Genomic DNA, 25,939 nt, shown 5'->3' on the forward strand with positions numbered 1-25,939 from the left:
GGTCAGACAACAGGCCCATGGGGCTGAGGCTCAGTCAGTCAGAAGCCCATGGTGGTAAGGCATGGTCCGACAGTAGGCCCATGGTGATGAGCCTCAAGCAGTCAGAAGCCCATGGCGGTAAGGCCTGATCAGACAACAGGCCCATGGTGCTGAGGCTCAGTCAGTCAGAAGCCCATGGTGGTAAGGCCCGGTCAGACACTAGTTTCACTTGGGTAAGTCTCAGTCTGACAGTAGCCACACTGATATGAGGCTCAGTATCATGTTCATTTTTCTCAGGAGAGAACAAAAGGTTATGGAACTGCCAAAAAAACCTGGGTGAGATTCCCTTTCAATAACGTAAGGAGGGTAGAAGACCATCACACGCCTCCTGCGAGGCAAGAGCTGTTACACACCTGCTCCTTCTCTCTCTCTGGGCCACACGCTTTACTGAGCACTGTGACACACCCAGACGGTGCGCACCAATCCCCCACTCCCCCCCGGTTCATTTGCTGGCACAGATAGAGAGTATTGTAACAGGAAGATGAGAGAAGAGAGAGATAAGAAGTGCTCAATCTTCTAACCTGCAAAGACCTTTTCCTATTCTTCACAACAAACAGCAGCAAGGCCAATCTCTAATCCTGTGGTAGGCCACCCCTCGATATTATCGGCAACGTTATCGTTTTATACTGTGTGTGAGAATTAGTGTAAATTCCTGTTTACTGAATAAGCATTTCCTTCCTGGTGGCTCCAGGTCAGTCAGAGTGGTCTCAGAGTCCTTCCTCACCCCGGGCATGAACTCCACGAAGATGGAGAGCTTGCGGTGCTCCGGATCCCGCTGGCAGCCGTAGTACTGCACGATGCGCTCGTGCCGCAGGTTTTTCAGGAGTTGGATCTCACACTCCAGGGCGTTGACCTCCTGCACACAGAAACAACGGTCGACATGGTTATGACACCCTCCACCTCGAGTCAGTGTCCCATACAAGATGACCATCAGAAGTTACAGCAGAAGTGATTACATCTAAAGGCTTGACATTGCACAGAGGGCTATGTACCATCTCCCCATTTTCCAGGACAAGATCGTGGGGTACCCAGCACGTTTTTTACTGTATTTGACTCTCCCTGCCGGCCCCTGGAGGATGGGCTCCCCCTTTGAGTCTGGTCCCTCCCAAGGTTTCTACCTTCTCGGGAGTTTTTCCTTGCCACTGTCGCCTATGGCTTACTCACTGGGGGCTTTGGGTGGGGATGCTGTAAAGCGCTTTGAGACGATGTAATGTTGTGATAATGCGCTATACAAAAATTAATTTGTTTGTTTGTTGTTGTTTGTTAATTAATTAAGTGAGCAGGTGGTGAAATGTAACAAATATGGAAAAGCTGAGGTGCTCCTGAGGAGAGGTTCATCTAGCTACCCAACAATATATCGGTAACTTTTTGGAGAACATAAATTCATGTTATTGTGCTATTCTTATTCTTGTTCTAATGTTAAGTTCTGTTTTCGTCCTGAGCAAATATAGACATTTTAGCCAGATAAATAGCTTTAAACACTTCCTTTGACTGCCTAAGACGGAATCCCTCCCCTGGTGGACGTACCTTGCTGGTCTGCTGACACTCGGGGTCGAAGGAAACCTGCTTGACGGCGAGTTCGCGACCCGTGTCGGCGTCGTAGCAGAGGTAGACCTCCCCGTAAGCTCCGCGCCCCAGCAGCTTCCCCTGTCGCCAGTTGACAGGCGCCTGAGGGGCTGTGGGAGAGATGGGGAGTGGTGAGGAGGTGGTGGGGGGGAGCGTCACCAAACCCCCGACTCATAATTCATTTCAGACTGTATCCTCACATTCATCACTGTCTAGACTGACAGAGGAGGGATTTACTGGATGCCGAGGCCAACTGAGTCACGCAAAGGGATCAATTAGAACTGACGTCGAGGCGCCGATTTGGATGGAAACTTCTCGAATATGAAGGCCGTCTCTCCACCGTCGGTGGCAATGTTACACAAGGGAGACACGGACAACACATCACTGCCCAAGATTCCACACTGGAACCAACGGATTGATCAGAGCACACTTTTGATGTGAAGCTGGTTTGCCTGCACGGATTCTGGAAACGTGAACCTAGTGGTGAGGCTTGGCGCGGCTCGGCAGTGAGGAAGGCGAGAACGTTGGCAGACGAGCGTTTTTAACGCTCGTTCTTGCCAGAATTGCTCGAGGCCGGGGCACACTCACGCTTGGAGGGGGCCGTGAGCTCTGCCGTCCAGTCCAGGGAGCGGAGGTCAGAGTACTGCAAGGTGCCGTCCCCAAAGCTGCAGACGCGGCCGGGGCGAGCCAGTTGGAATGGGTTCTCCTGGGGCATGAAGCTGCGGGGGAAAGTCCTCCATCCTGAAGGGGCGCAGACACGCACAGGCAAGACAGAGCCACACAAAGCAAGAGCCATTAGCAAAGGCTGCAGACATGAGCCAAAAAGATTCCCTTAAAGACTCCATCTAAGTGAAAAAACAGTAAGTGCTGCTATTTCTCAAGCCAACGTGGGACACTAGAGACACATAAATCATTGTAATCTCAGGTCAGGTTCTAAGCGAGGTCTGGACACAGGTTACCGTGGGCTAAGGTTGCATGCACCAAATGAACTCACAGTTTAGCGTGTGGTTGCTAAATTTCTGTCACACTCACCATCACTGTAGTCCTTCCTGTGACTGGAAAGGTGGAACTGCCTGGGGAAAGTGCTGCCTTTATTGTGCCTACCTGCAGGGGGCAGTGTGGAGACAATATGTGATGACGCACAAATGTACGGAAAAAAAAAACAATTTCTTTTCCCCCTCGGCCGTGGCACGAGTTCACAGTTTTTTAAAAGCCTATATTTCATTTTTCTCCAGAGGAGGTGAACAGATGAAATCTGCAGAGACAGCAAACAGAGAACCACCCAAGTCTAATGCGACACCTAAAAGCGAAAGCGGCAGTCTGTAAAATAGCCGATGAGGTCTCGTTGAAGCCCGGCGATACAAGAAAGGGGCTCTGGAGCCTCGTGTGAGTGAACACAGCTGTTAGGAGGGCCGAGCGACTGTGGGATTGTGTTGTTTTGGTCCCGTCTCCCAGAGACGTGGAACCACTAGGTTTTTTTTTTTCTAGAAGGGAATGTGGGGAAAAAAAGTATCACAAGGGGGAGAAAATAAATGCAGAGCGCTGGTAACTGGATCCCGTCTGCATTTCCCCGTCCAGCATCGTACTGGACAAGGAAAACATGAGCCGAGCGTGTGTATCCGCGCATAGCAGGGTATGGGGGAGGTGTGTGTCGGCGAACGGTGAGCTCGCTGTGTGGGCGCGTGTCCCTGCAAGCACGCGGGTATATTTGTGCACATGTCATGTTTATCTTCGTGTAGATCGGTCCCAGGGCACACACTCCTCCCATGCACTCATATAGACAGTCACGTGGCCTGTTTCGGCTGGGAAAAGCAGACAAGGAAATCTTGCTGAAGGCGCCCTACCTCTATGAGGTCTTGGCTTTCACGGTCGCATGAGCGGTCTCGGGAAGTGTAGGTTGGTGTGGCCTGCCCCGATTAACGGATTTGACCAGGATGATACTCAGCACAACCCCAACATATACTAGCCATTATCACATACATGATTATTCTAATTGCAAACAGGCTGAACATTAGCCCAAAAGGCCACAATTCAGATTTCACACAAACAGCACTGTATGAGTCAGAGAGCCACCACCTCCCCGTTCATCCTGATATCCCCATCGTAGCACAACTGTGTGGCCTCTCTGCAGTTCGTTACTGTCAAGCCGCAGTCCTCTCATTAGCAGGACGGGAGGCCTGAAAACGGGAAGCGGAGACGAATCGAGGGCGATTCAGTGGCCGCCCTGCTGGCGGGCGGAGCCAAAGCGCCGTTACTGGGCCCCTTGGCGTTACCGTGCCGACCATCCCACATCTCCTACCTTTGTATTCGTAGCTGAGGCTTGGGTAATTACTGTCCCGGCCGGTCTGGGGGAACGGAGGGCTGAAATGACAAGAACGCAGAAAGAAGACAAATGACCGAGGCTATTTTCGTACTTAACTCTCCCCCTTCACGACCCCCCCCCTCCCCAGATCAGGCTGCAGCCTGCCCTAAATTCTGCAGGCTGCAAGCTGGGACCTGGTCACATTGAGCGTCCCCAAACGCCCGCACGGCATGATTCATCTGCCCAGCTACGGGAATGTAGAACAGCATCCAAAGGGAAGGCGCGGAATAACGAAATTACAGGGACGCAACGTGAACAAAAGCGGCACTGTAAGGCCCCCCCCCTGCCCCCCCAACCCTGACCACAACAACTGGTTGAAGGCCAGATGGATAGTAACTGGTACCCCATCCAGGGAGTTCCCTTGCCTTCAAAGGCCCACACCCTTGTACCGTGAAGGAGGTACAGAAAATGAATGGAGAGAGGAATAATCCATCCATCCATCCGTCCGTCTTCTAGACTCGACAGTTCTATGCAGCTTCACAGGAGTCCAGGGGGGTATTCCACAATGCAGGATTTCTTCATTAGCCAGATAACCAAATATAAGGATTATCCAATAAGAATGTCACTCATTTATCTTCCTATTGGACAGTTCTCACGTTTGGCTTAAGTTATCCAACTAACTTGGGAAATCCTGATTTGTGGAGTTACCCCCCACATAATATGATGATAATAATAACAAAACAACAACAGACAGGCATCGTACAATTCATGCATGTCCTACAACTGTAGAATAAGTGATGAGTTCAGTGATAAGGACTCCCACCAAACCTGCCTAACTAATGTGCAAAAATTTGCTCAAATAAAAGGAAAGTGCCACAGTGCCGAAAGACAGCTGGCATGCAGGTAAGGCACGTGCGTGTGTGTGTCTGCGCGTGTGTGTGGCTGCCCATAGTTTCCTGTGGTCGCTTTCATTTCTAGGGCCCTGCAGAAACAGCATGGGCAGGAAACACCAGTGACCGCAGAGTTTCAGGTGAACTGAAAACCTTGGAGTTGCCATGGTGATCAGCAGCCTGCCTATGTGAGATGTCTTAAAAAGTCTTCTGCAGGTTCACCTCAAAAGGCAAGAAAGCCCCAGCTCCTTCTGAGGCCGGGTCTGAGGCCACGTAAACACACCAGTGACCCTCACCTGTCCAGCGTCTGGTCCAGCGAGTCACAGTCGTCGGACAGTGAGTCTTCCAAACTTCTGAAAGGGTCTAGGATCTGGTGGAGGGAGCAGTGTGAGGAGGACCAGAGAGCCCGCTGACCTGGAGCCATCGAGCCGGAGTGAGAGCGACCCCTGCAGGGCAGCGCGGCGAAAGGCTTACGTTCTGCTCTGGGGTTTCGGGGATGAACTCGCCCTCGCTGTTAATGCTGGTGTACGAGCCCTGCCGGGCTATCTGCTGCTGCTCTTCTGGTACGCTGCCTGGAGGGGGTGAGCTGCGGCCTGTGCGCACTGATCCTGGCCATGGAGGGGGGAGAGAAAAACGGTAATGCAGTCTTCCTTCCTACTCAGGACATCGGCGGATTGACGATCCTCCCACTATGAAGACAAGTTCCCCCACACATCTACCTACCAACCCATCAATGCCAACACACTCAAACAAAATCACACACTACTGAACTACAGGCATCAACTGCATTAAGAAGCTGGAGGAGACCAACTCACACAGAGAGAACGTGGGAGAGAGTGGGAGAGCATGGGAGAGTGTGGGAGAGTGTGGTAGAGCGTGGGAGAGCGTGGCAGCATGGCAGAGCGTGGGAGAGCAAGAATGAATGTGCAAACTGCTGTAGAGTTTAAGCAGGTGTATTTATGCTAAGAAACATGTGGCTAACAAACACTATAAGCTGGCAGGGCTTAATCAACTAGACTGCACACCTTTTCAAACCTGCAAACCTCTTCTGCAAAGACAACAAGCCACTAAAACAAAAGAGGAACTTGCTGATTTACTGAAACACTCGGGGCACTTTCAGTATGATCCACAGCGAATCAGCGGCTCTGTTTCACTTCCATAATTTAGCTGTAACTTGCCATGAAATAATCTTACAGCTTGATCTATTGAATTACGTGCTGGATTAATGAAAGGCCAAAGTAACATTTTGTAATGAAATAAATACGTGTTAATGAGACCCCCAGCTTCTAAATTAGCTTTCATTATACTTTGTCAGAGTGTTTTATAGAGGACGGTGAAGAAACGATTCATAGTGATGCGGCAAGCTTGTCTTCAGCGAAGGGCTGGCAGGACCGTTTGATACCATCACAGGGAACGTGAAAGACACCCATGTGAATGTGGTGAGGACATGCTGGGCCCAGGCTGAAGCCCACTGGCCAGAAGCTGACGGACGACAGCGGTCCTCTGCTTTCTCCTACCAACTCACCCGTGGAGTGCTTGCGAGTTTTCTCCGCTCCTTTGAACGGGGAACCCTTCAGATCTCCCAGAGACTTTGAGGATCTCATCTCACTCTGCCTGTCCGCTCTGTTGACCTGCAGGAGCTGCACAGGAGGAGAGAGAGCATCTCTGACACGTCGCGATGGCACTTTCCTTCTAAGCGTCACCAGGCCGTTAGAAACTGCACACATCTGAAATCACCCCTAAGGACGTATTAACCATCAAACTAGTCAGCTCATTAAAATACTACAATAATTTATTAAATTAACTAAACAGTAAATCTAAATAATTTGCAACCAAATAAAACATGTCAATTACACATTGATCTGATATCAGCAAATGACCCAAAGTCACATGACTAGATGAGAATGATTTGCTTAACTTGGTGATTAAGCTAAGAGGTCCCCTTTGGTTTGATTGATTTGTACAAGTTGGGATGCTGTGTAATATGTAAATAGAAACAGAATGAAATGATTTGCAAATCATATAAATCCATATTTCACTGAAAATAGAACATAGATAACATATTGAATGTTGAAACAGAAATTTTTGTGTTTTATGACAAACATGTTCAGTTTGAATTTCATGTAAGCAACATGTTTCAAAAAAGTTGGGACAGGGCAACAAAAGACTGAAAAAGCTGTGCAATGCTAAAACAAAACACCAGGTTGAATATCTCAAAACTATTTAGGTTTATTGGCAACAGGTCAGTAAGATGACTGGGTATAAAAAGAGCCTCCCAGAGAGGCAGAGTCTCTGTGCAGTGAAGATGGGGAGAGGTTCACTGCTCTGTGCAGTGAAGATGGGTAGAGGTTCACTGCTCTGTGAAAGACTGTGTGGGCAAATAGTGCAACAATTTAAGAGAGATGTTACTCAACATAATATTGCAAAGAATCTGGGAATTTCATCATCTACGGTACATAATATCCTTAAGAGATTCAGAGAATCCTGAGAAATCTCTGTAGGCAAGGGACAAGGCCAAAAACCAATATTGGATAGCTGTGATCTTTGGGATGTCAGGCGGCACTGCATTAAAAACAGACACGATTGTATAGTGGAAATCACTGCATGCGCTCAGGAACACTTCCGGAAACCAGTGTCTGATAAGACAGTTTGTCCACAAATGCAGGATGAAACTTTACCATACAACGAAGAAACCATATCTAAACATGACCCAGAAATGTCACAGACTTTTCTGAACCTGAGCTCATATAAGGCAAAATGGAAAACTGTCCTGTGGTCTGACAAAAATTCAAATTCCTTTTAGAAATCATGGACGCCACATCCTCCAGGCTAAAGAGGAGCGGAAACATTCAGCGTATTATCAACAGGCAGTTCAAAAGCCAGCATCCATGATGGTACAGGGGTGCATGAGTGCCCATGGCTTGGGTAGCTTGCACAAATGGGACCATTATTGCTAAACAATATATACAAGTTTTGGAGCAACATATGTTGCCATCCAGACGTCTATTTCAGGAAAGGCCTTGTATATTTCAGCAAGACCATGCTGAACCTCATTCTGCTTGTATTACAACGGCATGGCTCTGTAGCAGAAGAGTCCGGGTGCTAGACTGGCCTGCCTGCAGTCCAGAGCTGTCACCCACTGAAAAAATTTGGTACATCGTGAAATGAAAAATATGACAAAGGAGATCCCAAACCATTGAGCAGCTGAAATCCTGTATCAGTCAAGAAAGGGACAACATTTCACTTTCAAAACTACAGCAACTGACCTCCACAGTTCCCAAACATTTATTGAGTGTTGATTAATGGAATAGGTGATGCAACACTGTAGTATACATTCCCCTGTCCAAACTGTTTTGAAACGTGCTGCGTCAAATTAAAATTGAGCATACATTTCTCATAAAACGATAAAATTTCCCAGTTTCAGCAAGTAATCTGTGTTCTGTGTTCAATTAAATATGAGTTTAAATGATCTGTACGTCATTCTGTTTTCATTTACATTTTACACAGTATCCCAAACATTTCTGGAAACGGGGTTGTACAGACTGTGGTGGGGGGGTTGGTGTCATGACTGACTGGGAACGTTTTGGCGATCAACCTGTAGATTGTGATCGGCCAGTTGGCGACCACTGGCTAAACGCTAAATGGGACCAAAATGTCTTTGATTGTTAATGTGAATTTTTTATTTCATTTATTACCCCAAGGATGACCTACTGTTTTTCAAACGTTCTAAGAATTCATGCCTGTTTAATGAATCATAGCTCAGACAACTGTGGAAATATGCGAACCCAGTGTACTTGTCCAGATTTTCACTGCAGAGTCCTGACCTCTTTGAAATTAGTGAACAAACAGATGATGTAATTGCTTCTGGGAAAGACCCTAAGCTCGGCACCAAGGTGCCCCATTCCACAGCTAATGTTTAATCGTTGGGGCTGTGACTGAAGCTGGACTCACGTGGCGGTTTTCGGCTGCCTTGAGGAACACCCGAAGGCTGGTGCCAGTCGGGCTGTGCTCCAGGCTCAGAAGAGCCTTGTCCAAGTCCTCCTGACACCTTAGCGGATGCTGAAATTGGAGCCACATCAAGATGCATGAGGGACCAGGGAGGAAAAACAGCGCAGTAAGTGGGGGGATGCATGTATCAACTGCATGTCTGATGCCCTGAAAAATTGTACCACAGGAGCAGAGTTGAAGAAAGGTCTTGTTGTTCACTTGTTCACCAGCTGACTGTATTGAAGCTACAGAGATATGGGAACACTGAGCCTGTCATCTAATAGGAAGGCCCATCACATACACTCAAGCCTACATACATAACCCTTTACCCAAACCATAGGCCACGCTAACATCCCGTAGCGTTCACACATATCAAAAGAGTCCGAGTCCCTACCTCTTTATCACCATAGAATAAGTCCATCTGCTGCCCAAAGGCATTGGTGACCTTCTGGAGGAGCTCTTTGTACTTCATCGGCCTCATGAATGGGATGATCCTGGAGATGTACGGCAGAGGGGAAAGAGTAGTCTCATTTCAGATGACCTTCCGACCTTCTTGTAGGAATTTATACGGAAGGTATTAAACCTCAAACAGTACAAGCTCCGCAATCAGGTTCAGGAGTTTCTTTGACGTTGGAATGTCACCCCCAGCTCCCTGTCTTAAATCATCTGCAAGCACTTCTTGTTGGCATGGTTTCCATTTTCAGTCCCGCATGCCATATGTTGTAAAGTCAGAACATTCATAACTGCAACCACAGGGACAAAACTAATTGCATCCCTCAGATGGGATATTCTGCGGAGGACAGAATGATGCCTGGTGATGCCTGATTTCTGCTAACAGCACATGTATTGGCCACATAGATCACCCACAGAGTAGGAGAGGTTGGTGAATACCTAAATCACTGAATACGGGCGCTCTCTGAGAAGCGGAGAACACGTTAACAGTGTCTCCATAGCTTTAAGGATCTAAATGTTGACTGAAGCTTTCAGTAACAGCCATCTCAGTATTTAAGAAGAATCGCCTGTTCCCCATTTCTCTTGCGAAACACTTGTGTAACATGCTTGCACTGTGCCGAACATCAGGGTCCATGTATAAGCAGTCTTTAATGGGCATCATTACCCAATAAAAAGTCCCCATGACAACCAGTTACATACTGGATTCTACCGCGATAGCCAGTCACATACTGCGGATTTGTCTGATCCCCTTCGTCAATCTGTCCTTAACACCAACAGGAGCGGCACCAAGCCTGACCGAGCTCGGCAGGTAGGGGGCGGCGACGAGCAGTGAGGCAGCACGGAACAGCAGGCGCCTCCTTCCCATGTTCCCTCTTTTCACCCTGCCAGTTCAGCACAGGGGCTGCTTCCTCTTTCTGCGCTGCCTACGGTCCTTGGGAGTGGTGTTACAGGACCGCCCTCGGCGGCACGGCGCACTGCAGGCTCTTCCACCCCCACCCCCCGAAACCTCGGTGGTCCTCGGCAGCAACGCACGCCGGTAAATCCCCAGCAGAGCATCTAGTTGCCCCCACCTCTCCCCCGCCTACCCCCCGCAGTGAGCTCAAGGTTACACATTGCTCGCCTACCTTCATTTGTCTTTCCAAAAGCAGAATCTAAGCCAGTTCAAACATTTGTTTATTAAATTAAATTCCCCACTCAGACCACCATGGGGAGCGATTTGCTGAAAGCCACAACGATTTACCTAAATCGCAGCCAGAGCTGTTATTCCGCTCAGTGTAAATGACAGTGGATCGGTAATAACACCAAGCCTTAAAATGGCTTTGGAGTCCTACACCGGAGGTGAGCTCTACTTCTAGATCCGCTTTCTGGGTGATGTAAGTCTCTGTTTAATTGTAAAGGCTGCCCATTTCGTCTAGCAGATGCTCATCATAAATGCAGTGCATAACTATGTTTTATGAAACAATGACTAATAGAAACCACTCAGGCTCCTAAATGTCTATAAAACGCAAACCTAATGCTTGTGCATCGACTCGCTCCACACATTCAGATGATTGACAGATAACCTCCAAGCCTTCTTCAGTCATCATCTCTGCTGTGGAGTCTCCTTGTGGAGTCCTTTAGCTTGTTGTGCTATCAAGCTGTACACCGTGATGTCTAGTGGAGTCCGTTAGCTTGTTATGCTATCAGGCTGTATATCATAAAGTGCAGTGATGTGCTGTGTATTTCTGTTTCCTACTGTGGTGGTCAGTGGAGTACCATGGGAACTTTCTGCAGCTTATCTGCATGCCGCAGTTTTCAGTGGTGTATTACAACCTGCTGTAGCATGCTGCAGTTTTCTGTAGGGTATCGCGATGTTCTGTGTAAAATTGTGATGCCACACATTGCAGTTTGATGTGGTGTATTGCGATGTTGTGCGTCAAACTGTAGTTTTCTGTGGGGTGTTGCAATGTCCTGTGGCATAAATCAGTTTGCTGTGCATTGCAATATCTTGTGGAATGCTGCAGTTTTCTGTGATGTATTGCAGTGTCATGTGGCATACTGCAGCTTGCTGATGTGCATTGCGATGTCCCGCAGCATGCTGTAGTTTTCTGTGGCATATTGTGATGTCCTGCAGAATACTGAGATTTTCCTTGCCATATTGCAATGCCCTATGGCATCCTGCTGTTTTCTGTGGTGTATGGCGATGTCCTGCAGCATATTGTACTTTTCTGTAGGGTATTGTAATATCCCGTGAAATACTGTGATGCCCTGTGGCATACTGCAGTTTTCTGTGGTGTATTGCGATGTTGTATGAAATATTGCAATGTCCTGCAGCACACTGTAGTTAGCTATGGTGTATTGCAATGTCCAGCAGCATGCTGCAGTTTCCTGTAGGGTATTGCGATGTCCTATGAAATATTGTGATGTCATGCAGTACACTGCAGTTTGCTAGGGCATATTGCGATGTCCTGCAGCATATTGCACTTTTCTGTAGGGTATTGTGATATCCTGTGAAATACTGTGATGCCCTGTGCCATACTGCAGTTTGCTGCGGTGTGCTGTGATTTCCTGCAGTCCTGCAACATGCTACAGATTTCTGTGGCATATTACGGTGTTCTGTGGAGTACTCCAATTTTCTATGACATATTGCAATGTCCTGTGGCATTCTGCAGTTATCTGTGGTGTACTGGCATGTCCCACAGAATATTGCAGTTTTCTGTGGTGTACTGCGATGTCCTGCGGGATATCACAGTTTTCTGTGGTATATTGCAGTGTCTAACTGTTACTACTGGGCTATCCAAGGTCTGGCCTTTGGCCCTTTTTCAGACAACACAAAAGCAAGTGCAAACATGAGGTCATTATTGTGGTTTGGCAGGCAGCTACAGTGTGCCACATGTACCTGGGTGAACTCCCCCCCCCCCCCCACCACAAAGCCCGGAAGCCGGAACACTTCCACTCACCGTCTCTCACCCTCATGTTCCAGCTTTATCCGCAGATCCTGCCAAGGGAAGAGGAGAGTCTGCATGTCAGGTATGAAAGGACACCATCCGCAAAGCGTCTAATGAACCGAGGATCTAAAGACTGCGCTATGGTTCCCATAGTGATAGCAGAAAATAAGCCAATGAGAGGGACTGAAAACAAAATTCTTCTATCATGACTGAAGAGGACAAGGATCGGCTACCTGTGAGACTGGTTGCATAAGCAAATTCCTCTCTGTGGACCTTGTTCTTTGAAAAAAGGCCATAGATCGGGAGGTGCAAAAAAAGCCTCCATTCATGCAGGCTCTTGTTCTGGTCGGGAGGTTACTGGAAGTCAATTTCTTTTACATTTTGTCCCTATTGTTTTTTTGTGCTTCAAGCAGCAACATTGTGAAGGAAGTGAGAAGCACTTAAAACATTTTTTTTTTTACTAAAATCGTATACATTCAGTAAGGAATTCCGAGTAAAAGTAAAGCAGGGGTCCTTAATTTATGAAAAATACTCCTGCAAGCAGTTATTTTGTAACTGATCAGCTAGACGTGCTGATAAAAAAATATTCTGGAAAAGAATACATATATGCAAAAAAATACACCTCTGGAAAAAATTAGGAGACCACAGCAAAATTTTCAGTTTCACTCATTTCTCAATTTATGGGTGTGCATCTGTGAGTACATACACACGCACACACATTTTTTTTTGCAAACTCTAGTCAGGCTCTTCTCTGCTTCTCATTAATGAAGGGCTTCTTCCTTGCTTTATGGGACTTCAGTCCTGCCTCAAGTAGCCTGATACAAACTGTCCTAGCAGTGCACCTCACACCTGCACTTAATGTTTCCCATTCTTTTAAAGTCACTTGAGGACATCCTCTGATTTATGAGGCACTCCCGGATAAGTTGACGGACATCTCTGGCATTAGAAAGTCGCTTCTGCCCTCTACCTATCTGGTTTCTGGTTATTGCCACCGTCTCCTGCTTCACATTGTTCTTGTGTACTGCTGTTTTAGAAACTTTGAGTCTGGAAGCAGCCTGCCTCAAAGTGTTGCCTTCTGCCAGCAGAAACAGGATTAAACCCGGATTTATAAATGCAGATTAAAGAAAAAAATACAGAGTGACCTCTTGATTATTTCCAGAGCTGTAATTACATTGTCCTGTGCAGTATTCATATAAATGGAATGAATATTAATAGGTTAATATAGTTTAAGGCATCTGTGAAGGGGCCACTTGCCTGGAAATTCAAACAAGAGCATTTTTGCTTACTGCAAATGCCAAGAAAGTCATTACGATTATCACAGGAAGTGTATGAAGTCACACAGAATTGAGCTTGGGCTGTTATGATAGGAAATCTGGGAGGTCGCACATGCATCTGAGTTTGGACAGTTAATTCGGGGGGATTACGCGCCGCGAAGCCGGGGAATACGAGGGATAGGCAAAAACAGGGCTCTGTTTACGCAACGCTGATAACTCAAGCCATCTGCTCCAGCTGGAGACAGCCGTGCTGCCATCGCAAAAGGGGGAGCAGGGCCGCGAGGCGCCATTTGCGGCCAGAGGGGTGCCAATGAACAGCTGCGCATTTCTGAAAGAGGGCGGGGACTGGTGAGTTACAGCGGATCCTGGCTTGTGATTGGCTGCAACGAGGTATCTGGCCGTCATTCTGTCATGGCATGTGACGTAGCTTCATGGAGAGGAGGGGACGACACGCAAACCTCCCCACCTCCAATGCCCCCACAGGACGGAGCAGTGCGGAAAGTGGTGTCAAAACATCGAGATTTGTGACACGATTCAACAGCTCAAGCAGTAAGATTGTTGAAAAAACCGGCTCTCACCAGTGTGCCATTCCGAACACACGGTTGACTGGAGACGGGCCGCATTTTTGGTAAAGGAAGGTAGGGATACATGGAATGTGTACATGGCTTAAGCTGTGATGTCATCATTGCGTAAAAAGATCACATTCTTTGCCAAATTCACACGAAACAGAATCTAAATTTACACAGACCTGCAAATGCAGTCCTGTATACACAATATGATTCCCAGGTATTCTCTGGGACATAGGATGAGTGTGCTGATTGGCTAAGAGGGAAACTGTTGGACCAGGTAATGGGGAAGTGTAGTGAGGGCATCTCAGACCTCATGTGGGGGCGGGAAGTAGGAGCGTGACCAGGAGGGAAATCGGAGCGTACCGGTCTGAAGAGCAGACACCTGTTCTGGTCTTTACTGCTGTTGAGCTGGGAGCAGAGGCCCAGGGCGGCCAGGTCCTTCATGATGGAGTTCAGGGCTTCTTCGTCATCTGCTGGCAAAGGTGAGAGTCACACGGGTCATTGCACATGAGAACTCACAGCAGCTCACTCGATGCCGTAATCTGCTAGCACTGAGGTGGATTGTGAGACAGGGTTTAAAAAAACACCGTGATTGGCGACTTGCTGTGGGGAGCAGAGCATCCATGCGGCAGCAGCATTGAGCCATCAGATGGGTAATAACACCAAGGAAGACCTTTGATCTCACACCTGCACCACCTACAACAGCAATACTGTGATGTCACTGAGGGCAGCCAGGCCACTCCCGGCTTGGTAACAGTGCCAGGGCCCCATGGTGAGGCGGGCCGCCGCACACCGGAGCTGCCCTTATCTGATAAGATGATTTCGTAATCTTGGAAAGGGGCCCAGTACTGACATACAACTTCATCACCTACATTCGAGCAAGTCAAGCCACGATTAACCATGTAAATCACCTACACTGATCAAGGCAACACTTGCTTTGATCTAACAAGCCAAAAATGTCTTAGACATGTCTCTTAACACAGATGACAACAATATTCCAGCAGTTTTAATGAGAAGTCCGCTTCCATTGGCTGATTGCCACCATACCAGGACGACCTCATCGTGATATGCTGACATTCCCCAGTAAAACGATCCCTTTCGTCTGTCACATGAACTGCCGCTTTTAGAGCCCCTACTCAGATCCTGTCAGCTTCCTCAGCAGTGTGGTGCTTCTCAGAATCTCCAAGATGAGGAATCAAAGTGCCAGTGGCAGCTGGAGAATCGGACCCTGTCACTTCTACTAGGAGAAACCGCTTCAAAGCAGCTGCCAGGGCGAAGGCAGGACATCAAAGATGTTTCCAGTCACCATCAGAACAAATATCATAATTACTGTGTGAGAAGGAGGGTTACTGCCTCAAAATCTTTCTGAATGGGGAAAATGCTGTAAAATTACACATACAGCCTGGTCCTATGTCATATGATATTTCCCAGTCCAATCCTCGGGGACCTACAGACAGTCCATATTTTTGCTCCCCCCGTACTGCCTGCCAGACAGTCCACATTTTTGCTCCCTCCAAGCTCTGGGTTGAGTGGGAACAAAAACATGGACTGTCTGTGGGTCCCCAAGATCCAGACTGGGAAACACTGGGTTAGAGACATTCTTTGAATGCAGGCCTTTCCTGGAAAAGGCCAGCTTAAAACAACAGTAGCCTTTCACCTTCTGAAAGTTCCAGCCCCACTGTGTATGTGTGTGACACTCATGGAGCCCTGCTCAGTCCTCTTTGTGTTGATCTGATACTGGCCACCTAGGCCTAGCGCCTGCAGTACTGAAGTATTTATACGTGTTCTGGGGGAACCCAGGCCATTTTTTTTACAGAGGGTTTCTCCTTCCTTTGAGCTGATGGGAGACCGCCCAGCTGCTTCACGTCATCCAGTGAGACCGTCCCAGCATGCTCTCCTATAATAAGAAGTCAGATAGTGCTGAGAGAGAGCTTGTTAGATCCCAGGCCAACACACGCCGCAGTCAGGGCAACGTCTGGCCCATCTTATGGATGAGGTGAGAACTCAGCGCTGCACATGGAGTCGACACCCTTGCTTTCTGTCCGGCCACATGCAAAGCCTTAAAATTAACCACAGAGCACAAACAGCAAATTCATCTCAAGTGCACAAAACCAAACTGATGTACAGCTAAGGAGAACAATCAGGGTGAAAACGAAAACATCTCAGCCATCTCTTGGCTGGAGTTTTTAAAACCGAGAGCGATTTTCTATTTTTCAGTCCATTACGTGTAAACATATTTTACCAGAATGACTCTACCTAATTCCCTTGATCTCCTACTGCAGGGTCTCTCATGGCACTTAAACCAACAACAATCTGATTATCCACGATGATACTCGGGTGTCAGCAGGTACTGTTGGTAGTTAAACCCCTACAGTGAGAACATAGCTATGGAGAGCTGGAAAAGATCTCCATTCCTGCAAGGAACCGTCGCTGAAGGGTAACAGTGCATGTCAGAGAACACAGTCTGACACACCTGTTAGCGTTAAGCAATCTTCAGCAAACAAAAAAGGTTTCGTGTCTCTTGAAACCTCTACAGAATCTGTATAAGATTCTGTATAAGATTCTAAGATTCTGTATAAGGATTCTTCATGGATCATTTGTCGTTTCAGTTTTCCCTAAAAATCAATCATAATTTTTTTCCCTGATTTCTATCATCTGATGGGAACATTTCCAATCCACAAAACCCACTCTGACCACAGAGGTCACAAACACTCAGAAACACTCTCTCACACACACACACACGCACGCACGCACACAGCAGAACAGAAACACACAATCGTTATCAATGGGACATCACATTGGCACCAAAGCTGTCGTCAGAGTCCTGCCTAATTAAACAAACCGTTTGACATTCGCCAGTTTAAAAACCACAACTGTCCCTGTTTAAAGTCGGCAAGAGGCGTGTATGACAGGGAAGGAGATTTTAATAATGCAAAACACTGTCTCTGTTCAAGATAAAAGCACAGGGGCACAGTATATGAAGCTTAAAAGCAAATCAGTTCAAACAGAATAATGCAAAATATTGTTTAACAATAAATGAGTAGAAGTACAGTCTAGGTGGATTTGGGTGAACCTATCATTTTTATTCCAATCACGTACCAAGGTCATCAGGAATCTCCCCTCTGTACTCGCAGGAGATTCACTAATGGGACGTAAATATATTTTAAAGGCAAATGCAAAAATCAGACTAGTGGTGTCGCTTAAAATTAATTGGGCAGATTTGAATGAGCACACATGCGAATGCCCCTAAATGTCTCTCAGATGGATGAGAAATCGGACATGTGTTGACACGCTGCCTGAGATTTATCATCGAGAGAACTGAAACCATGCACCGGGAACCATACAGGTCAGAGATGGCAGGCCGCACGAAATAATGACATCTGCACAAGGAGGAAGAGGCACGGGAAAGGCTTCAAAAGAGCCTTCCGCATCTTTCATCCTGCCCCGGCCATTCGTAAATGTGAGCAATCAAGCTAATCGCTGAATCATGAATTAGCATTTTGGGTTGATAGGGACTCTGAGTCAATCTGACTGAGTCAGGCAATGATGATTAATGTGCATTTTACCTATGTTAACCACGTACCAACATGCGTAAAGGGGCACTGATTACTACTTTAATTCATTTAATTAATTTAACTTGGGCTGTCACAACACCCAGTGTGTTACAGCTAGATAAAATAGCTACTGGTTCCTTCATGAAGGAGTGCCTTCTACAGAAATGGGTCCCACGACTATTTGGGGGAGCAGGAACTAACACTGCTTAGCCCAGTGAAAGCTGGTTCCCTCCTTTACCACATCCACAGCCTGGCTTGACTCTGATCTACTTGAGGGTCACGGAAACCATCATCACACCTACAGCTAGATATGTGGAAACATCTACTTGTTCTCCTGCTGCTCGGGACACTGTGACACCCCAATGGTGAAAGCCACCAAAGTCAACCCCCAAAGTGCTCACAACACCAATAAGCTCTGCTATAACACAAGCGTAACAAGTTTAATGGCCTTGGCCGTTTATCTGGTGTGCTTCTCAACACAAACATTGTACCTTCACCCCTCCCATATGCGTCAGGCCCGAGTGAAAAATGATTATTTATAAACCTGCACAGTGTGCTTCAATGAAAATAGACCCTTGAGAGAGAGAGAGAGAGAGAGAGAGAGAGAGAGAGAGAAGAACTACAAGGTATTATGCTCGTTTTTTTGCTGGAAGACCATGACCATGTGAAACTGAGCCAGTGAAGACCGACAAACACCAAAACCAAAAAAGGGTCTCATCATCCTCTGCGTCTCAGCAAGATTAGCTTTAAAAATAACCTTCATTTACGCCAATCAGTAGAGGCAGAGTGCAATTTGGTAGAACCTGAGGAGACGATATCTGTTTATCGGTATGAATTATGTTTACTTAATCATCTCTGATTATTTGGGGGGGGGGAGGGGGGGTGGGTGTTAATGAAAGCCAAAGGGGGACGGCTGAGGTGAGAAACTTTGCAGAATATAGTACGTCAGGCCAACAAAACAGGATGCAAGATGCATTGCAAGGCCAGTATTTTACAGGAGCTGTTGAGCGCGAGGATACACGCTACATGCAAAGTTCATAAAGCTGCATAAGAATATGCATTCAGATTTTATTCAATTTCAGCTCAGTTTTATTTGTATAGTGCATTTTCACAACATTGCACTCTCTCAAAGCACTTTACATTATAAAACAGTGGTAAGGAAAAACTCCATAGAAGGAAAAACCTTGGCAGAAACCAGATTCAAAGCCCATTCCCCTTGTGCCGAAAGAAGCTGACCGGGATGATCCTCCCTTAAGTCTCTCCTATCATGTGTGAATGTCACACATGTTGTCAGGAGCAGGTATGTTCCAGATGTATGAGATCAGGGTATATCTCTGGTTCTCAGGTCACAATACAAATCAATTTGAAACAGTTTCAGGCCCACACTGTGAGTTATACACTGTGAGTTATGCATAACTGCACGTCAAACACTGAAAGCCACATCGCAGCAAAATTTTCTCACTTAGAGCCATTTTTAGTCGCTCAGCTGAATGTGTTAAATTCTGCCCGGCTCCCAAAAGAGTGACGTAAATTCAGTGTCATGAAAAAAAAACGGCCTGGCAAATGAGCAGAGCGTTCCATAATGTGCTGCTTTGTGACAAAGATGATGACATCATGCTGAAAGGGACCTGTGGCACTTTCATTCACTAAATACCAGCCTTCGCTCTACTGGTGCCTCATAACTGAACCATGAAGTCATCGGCAAAGAGTCACGGTTCAGAGAAAAAGGAGGGGGGAAAGTCTCCACAACGACTCGCTTCCTCTCCTCGGACAATGTTGAAAAAACCATGCTGTTTGTCTCAATAGAAAGATCATTTGGATGCGTCGCATCTGTGGAAAAATGCCATTTTATGTTGACCGCCAGCATAAGCTCACATATCGAAGTTATTATCCCGCCTTCGGCACGATTTAAAAGAACATGTTAAGTGGTAATAACCTATAAAATGCAGATGAAACTCGAGCCATTACTCAGAAGCTCCTAAGCCAAGTTTCCAAGCGCTGGATGGATACAGTCCTTGACTGGGAATTTTCACGGTTACTCCAAGTCCTGGCTTTGCTCAGCAAGCGGCACGAAAGCCAATATCTCACCGGGGAGCACTTAGGAATGCCACTGATGGAAAGTCTATTACGAACCTATATGCAGGACAACAGTCTGACGAGGGCTCGACCCTTTGAAGAAGCAGCGCTCTGGAATTCATGAGGACAAGCGGAGATACGTGTCAGAGCACAGGGTCACTCCCAATAAAGACCAGAGGGAGCACAAAATGATATAGCCTGTAATACCCCACCTCCCCCCACATGGTGGGAGTGCTCCTCATGCTGGCTAATTGTCCTTTGGCTTTTTGCAGCCACACCCCCAGGGTACAAGGTAAGACACTAAAGTACAACATTTTTTCAGAACCATTTTCCGGACTCAGCTAGGAGCCCTAACTGATAAATGAAATTACTTGCCAAAAATATTTTCTGGGGACTGAGTCCGGCATTACTAGAGAGACAAAAATGGCTCATACTTCACCTTAAGAGATCTGCTCGCCAACACAGCCTCCCCTTCACTACCGGGAATTATGACCGAATAAAAACAAATGTACTCGGCTGCGGCATCTTTAACCCGGAAAGCCCTCAATCACCCGCCTGTGTCCCTTAGCTCAGGGTGTCCCTCCCACGCCCCCCCCCCCCCCCCCCAGGCACACCGATGAATTATTCACAAGGAATCTGCAAATTGTTATCTTGAAGAAGCACCGGCTTATCTTGACTCTCGCGCCGGCAAAATGACAAGAGCGGCCCCGGTTCCCAGGATGGCATGCCGGAAGCGAGAGAGGCCCTGAGGATTTCCCGACGGCCCGTGACGCGGCATGGAGGCAGCCACTCCGGCTAATTTGGCCTAGTGTGTCCACGCGACGCCGAAGACAGAGCCACACTCTTCCGGCCAATCGACGCCGTGCTCCTCTTTATGAGAACTCCTTAATAACATGTGAGTTACAACTGAGTGTGGAGTTTAAGTCAAGGGAGGTGATGTTACACTTATATAATTCCTTGGTAAGACCCCACCTAGAATACTGTGTGCAGGTTTGGTCACCATACCTCAAGAAGGACATTGCTGCCTTAGAAAAGGTGCAACGAAGAGCTACGAGAATGATTCCTGGTCTTAGAGGAATGTCTTATGAGGAGAGGTTAGCGGAACTGAATCTGTTTAGCCTTGAGCAAAGGAGACTAAGGGGGGATATGGTTCAGCTCTATAAGATTCTAACGGGTCTGGATGCTGTTCAGCCAAATGACTATTTCAATATTAGTCTAAATACTAGAACTCGTGGCAAGTGGAAATTAGCGGAAGAACATTTTAAAACATATTTGAGGAAGCACTTCTTTACACAGCGTGTAGTTAGAGTATGGAATAGTCTTCCTGCTAGTGTAGCGGAAGCTAAAACCATGGGTTCCTTTAAATCAGAGCTAGATAAGATTTTAACAACTCTGAGCTATTAGTTAAGTTCTCCCCAAACGAGCTTGATGGGCCGAATGGCCTCCTCTCGTTTGTAAATTTCTTATGTTCTTATGTTCTTATCTAGCTTTCAGAAACATACATTTAATGGCCCTGATGTAGTATCAACACCAAAACGTTCCAACGTGCTTTTTCAGTCAGATTATCAGCTATTGTTGGTTTCAACCCCAGAATAAATATACACTGTGGCTTAACGGCCAAATTCAACACGCTGCATTTGTCCAAAACTACATGAACTCTTTCCATTCGTAAGGTGTGAGAAACACAGAGACCCTTTCAGCTGGCAAAATCGCTATGGCTACCGCTACTATTAGGCTTTTAGTTTTGAGAGTAAACGGTGACTCACGGCACAATATTCCAGCTTCCCGGCACACAGAAACATCCCGCTAAAAGCTGTGCAGTGTAGGCAGCCATGGCGGGAAAGAGAGGCCTACCTTTCGAGTTCTTGGGGTGGCCTGGTCCGGGAAGCCCGGCGTCGTCTGTTGGGACAAAGAGAGGGCTGGTCAGTCAGGCGGCGAGGTGGAGCAGCCGGCCAACATGTGGTGATTTACAAAGTGAGACGCCATTGCGGTCCCGGGACAGTACTGAAGTTAACCAGTAACAGCGGGCGGTCATTAACAGGGTGCCGCATTCCGTTTTCATTCCGACCTTTTGGCATGAGGCATTATTAGCCGAAGACCGCATTTTCAGCCAGGCATGTGTTTGCATACTGTCCTGAGAGAGCAAGGCTGCGAGAGCAGAGTGAAAAATCCCCAGGCGACTGACCGTCCTGCATTGGGCTTCGCAAGGCTGTCCTCTGAGTGCTGCTGGGACCTGCGGACGCCGACGGGAAACATGGCGTGAATAATCAGACAGCCGGCCACCGTCTACCCTCACGCGCCAAACCTGCATGCTCTGTGTGCTTCCAGAACATCATTAAAAAAACTAACTTCACTAGTACATGCTTCTAAGGGCAGTAAAAGGGGCAGTGGAGGCCTAATGGATCAGGAAGTGCACTAGTGATTGAAAGGTTGCTGGTTCGAATCCCTAACCAGCAAGGTACCGCCCACAAGCACTGCTCCCCGGGCACTGAATTAGCTGCCCCCTGCTATGTCACATTTGGGATAAATGCAGAGGACACATTTCCTTGTGATGTGTCAACAATGACAAATAATCACTTTCACTGAAAAAAAACTTTAAGTCAATCATTGCGCTTAAATGCTCACAAGCCAAGTTGCTTTAAAAAAAATTGCCTGGTTTCATTTACATTTATTTATTTAGCAAATTCTTTTATCCATATTAATGGGCAGACAGGGTCACTGGAGGAATAGGGGGTCATGGGTCACACACCAGTTTTTTCACTAGTTCCACTAGATCCTTTTTTTTAACGAATACAAACCAAGTTCAGAAAAACCATCTTTGCTTATGCTGAAAAACCCCGAGAGGAACACTGGCTATCCCGAAGAGGAGCTCGAGCATAAATGAGGGGGCCAGCAGCATCTGGCCACCGCACGGCAAGCCGCCGGGGAGAGAGAGAGTTACGACTGCGGCATCCCCAAGAAGGACGCGGCCGCTGCGCACCCTTGAGAACACGCTTAACCCAGGATGGCTCATTAAGCATCCGGCGGCGCTGGCGAGCAACACGCCAGTGGGTCACCCGCATTGCTCTGGGCCTCAGGCTCTGTGTAGCCAAGCGTGTTTCTGCTCAAAGTCCTAATAACCTTTAGGGGAATCGTGGTAATTAACCAGGCTACAGTTGCACATAAATAAGCCTGACCATATAAGGTTAAAAGAGAACTCATTAATAAGCAAATGCATTAATACATGTGTTTTTTTGGGCACACCCATTCAAGCAAAAAAAAAAAAAAAAAAAGAACTCTACTCACCCATGTATACCGTCATCATCAGGAGGTGTCTAACCTCAAGTGCTGAGCTGAACTTCACCCTGAGTGCATAAACACAAAACTTTCAGAGCCCAACAAACCATTTAGACCAATGGCACCCCAAATGGGAGGGGCACTTACACCAGCTGAAAGCTGATTGGCCCCAAAATTCCACCTCCCCTGTCACTCACCATTTCATAACATATCATTGGCTAATAATAAGGTTGGCCTCTTCATAAGAATTATGGCCCATCTTATGCCCTGACCGCGGAGCTTAACATGCCAGCCTGATGAACATATGGTCACACTTTAAATGAAGTTCATACAGAAGTGTGCAAATCAGAACTGTACACGGCTGCAAGTATGTATGCGCTGCTGAACACATAGCAAACATAAACAGGACACTGTGATGCAAACTCCTTAGTCCTGTCTCAGCAAAGAGCAGGACTTCTGAGGGGAGTCGAGGGGGATCTCAACTTTGAAGGTGGCGGGGGGCCTCGGCACTCGAGAAACATTTAGGTCCCAAAGTCACAGGAAAGGGAACAGAAGGAGGACAGGCCGGCGTGTGATAGGTGGAGAGCACACACTCTTCAAAGGCAGACGCAAGTGTTCAGCCACATGAAGGCTCTTCGGCGGTAAAAGCGGCTGTCACAACCCAATACGTCGCTGTCCATTATCCCGCATTCTGACATATGAAAGGGGAGAGAGAACAATACTTTTTTCCCCCTTTCATTTATGGTTTGCTGTGTATTCAAACACAACCAGCAACACTGCACACTGAGCAACAAGCCAAGAGGACGAGTCCTAAGCAAATGCTAAAGCTCTAAGAGTGTTTTGTTTTTTTATCCCCAGTTCCTTCAAGTCCCTGTCAGAGAAGTCTGTCTCTCTTCCACAGAAAACAGACACCAGATTAACAAAAAATAAACAGGAAAAACTTCAAAAGCAGACTACAAATGTTAAATAACAATTTAAAGGAAAAAAACGAACACACTAAAAGCATCAGATAAATAGACTAATTTAGCTGTTACAGCTTGTTTTGTTTACATATGCAATATTTTATAATGATGTGGTGTTTCACCAATGTAATCCTGTTTTTTAGTGGGGGGGGGGGGGGGGGGCTGCTAGCTTACTTAGTACAATTGGTTGTTTACGCGTTATGCTGCATGCACTTGCAATTTCCTAAACGTCTATTTACTTCGATGGTAATTACGTTTGCCTGGTCCTGCTCTGTTGTTGGTAGCGATTAAATAAAACTCCAATTAAGGAATGAAAGTATCTGAGAAAAGCATACGTTTATTGGAAGAATTTAAAGGAACAGGGAGACAGAAAGAGTTTCCCAGCGGCCCCTACATCTAGTCTTACTACAAGCACACGGCAGACATTTTATTACTGGTATGAAGTATTATGGCAGTTTACGGATGGCCTGACGGAGGCAGGCTGCAGGGGTGTGACAGGTGGGCTAGATGAAGCGTGTCTGTTTGTAGGTCAGCAGAAGACTGCAGTTCACCGTCACGCACCCCCACCCCCCCAGCCCCGCCATCGCCACCGCCACCGCCTGCAGTGAACCATGCAGTGAGCGCGGTGAAAAAATAACTCCAGTGAACTTTCAGAACCGGTAACAGGAATTTCCCCACCAGACGAGCCTCTATCTCCTTTCCGGGTCATTGTCTTCCGAGTTTCAGAACCAGCACGTAACGTGGCACCAACGCAGCACCAACGCAGCTTTCAGCCCAAAGCCAGCAGCCTCTGATGCCTCTCTACTCAAAGATGACATCATGGCATGTTTTTGACAAACAGGTACCTTATAAGGAAGTAATGCCTTTCATGTTTTGAGTCTTTGTCCTCGTTTTCAGAGCAATGTATGAATGAAGTCTACTTTTATCTATGTTCTTGTAAGATGCAGCAGGTCACCTTGACTAAAACTGTGTGATGAAAATACAAGAGTGTGTCAGGGTCAAAAGAGACAAATCGATATTCGAGTCAGTACAGGAGGCCTGTTAGCTGTTTGTGGCGGTGTGATTTACTCATAACAAGAACGAACCGTGTCACACGGCTCATCAAGGTCGGGTCACAACCGGCCGCAATGTGCAGAGAGGATTTCTGCAGGATTACATCGTCCACCGCCCTTAAAATCATAAGCGACGCTGACATGCCCGACAACATGAGAAGGAGGCTTTCGCCAAGGCCACAATGCTGGGAACAAGGATACATGGTGCTGTAGCTGAGAACAAGCAGGATGTGGACAATGGGCAACACATGGCTGTGACCTAGACACCTCGGAGGGAGCAAATGGGCGTAAGCTCAGGGACTAAAGACTTAATTGACTTGTGAAAAATGCCAAAGACTAATGTCTGGGCTCCTGTACACTCCTGTACATTCTGAACCCACACAGTCACTGAGGGAAAACATATTTCAGAAACTGAATTACAGAATCCATGACTTGATTAAGGCTAATTATGGTGCCTGATAAACTTTCACAAATAAAGAAAAAGAAACAGCAGCATTAAAAGTCTCCCAGTCTTGGGCTGGAACACCAACGTAGCCCACAAAAATTGGACGGGAGGATACATCAGGAGTACAGAGTCTAATATTAACATGATTAGACCCCTTTATAACTCCCAAAGGACAACTTAACGCTATCAAAGTACAAAAGTAAACAAAAAAATGCCCCAAATGAATTATTTCATAGCTACTGGGAGTTTTACACATAAATATTCTGAGGGCAGAGCAAAAAATGACTGGTTCAGAGATATAACCAATCAGATTGTAGAGGAGGTGGGACCAAGACATCTCATTGGTGGGTCCCACCTCCCCTAGGTGCTTGGACCCACCTCCTCTACACCTCTCTGAACCAATCATTTTTTGTTCTGCCCTCAAAACATTTTTGTGTACGTAAAACTCCAAGCTATTTCATATACTGTTGAACGTTCTACTTGAATAAATGCTTGGGAAGCTTACAAAATGAAGCACGTAGTGCACAAAAAAAAATAAAAAAATTACCTGGCACAAATAATACAGGA

General features: G+C 46.8%; 1 protein-coding gene across 4 annotated transcripts in view; it reads right to left on the bottom strand.

Moving 5' to 3' along the window:
• LOC111849744 (mitogen-activated protein kinase kinase kinase 3-like) overlaps nucleotides 1-25,939 on the bottom strand; it is a 35,994-nt gene that overhangs the window by 5,017 nt on the left and 5,038 nt on the right. For 2 of the 4 annotated variants that reach the window (XM_072711335.1, XM_072711336.1), the window contains 15 exons: nucleotides 22,923-22,981; nucleotides 21,823-21,870; nucleotides 21,492-21,536; nucleotides 14,371-14,480; nucleotides 12,177-12,214; nucleotides 9,179-9,278; nucleotides 8,749-8,856; nucleotides 6,323-6,437; nucleotides 5,272-5,405; nucleotides 5,094-5,167; nucleotides 3,905-3,966; nucleotides 2,638-2,709; nucleotides 2,194-2,346; nucleotides 1,567-1,715; nucleotides 764-895 (listed from right to left, as the gene is read on the bottom strand). In XM_072711335.1, coding sequence (XP_072567436.1) covers nucleotides 764-895; nucleotides 1,567-1,715; nucleotides 2,194-2,346; nucleotides 2,638-2,709; nucleotides 3,905-3,966; nucleotides 5,094-5,167; nucleotides 5,272-5,405; nucleotides 6,323-6,437; nucleotides 8,749-8,856; nucleotides 9,179-9,278; nucleotides 12,177-12,214; nucleotides 14,371-14,480; nucleotides 21,492-21,536; nucleotides 21,823-21,870; nucleotides 22,923-22,941 — 1,359 coding nt within the window. In that variant the 5' untranslated portion in view covers nucleotides 22,942-22,981. The remainder of the gene's footprint in view (nucleotides 1-763; nucleotides 896-1,566; nucleotides 1,716-2,193; nucleotides 2,347-2,637; nucleotides 2,710-3,904; nucleotides 3,967-5,093; nucleotides 5,168-5,271; nucleotides 5,406-6,322; nucleotides 6,438-8,748; nucleotides 8,857-9,178; nucleotides 9,279-12,176; nucleotides 12,215-14,370; nucleotides 14,481-21,491; nucleotides 21,537-21,822; nucleotides 21,871-22,922; nucleotides 22,982-25,939) is intronic. The other 2 variants (XM_072711337.1, XM_072711338.1) reach the window with 2 other exon arrangements.

This window comes from Paramormyrops kingsleyae, chromosome 4 (assembly GCF_048594095.1).
Source record: "Paramormyrops kingsleyae isolate MSU_618 chromosome 4, PKINGS_0.4, whole genome shotgun sequence".
Classification (NCBI taxonomy): Eukaryota; Metazoa; Chordata; class Actinopteri; order Osteoglossiformes; family Mormyridae; genus Paramormyrops; species Paramormyrops kingsleyae.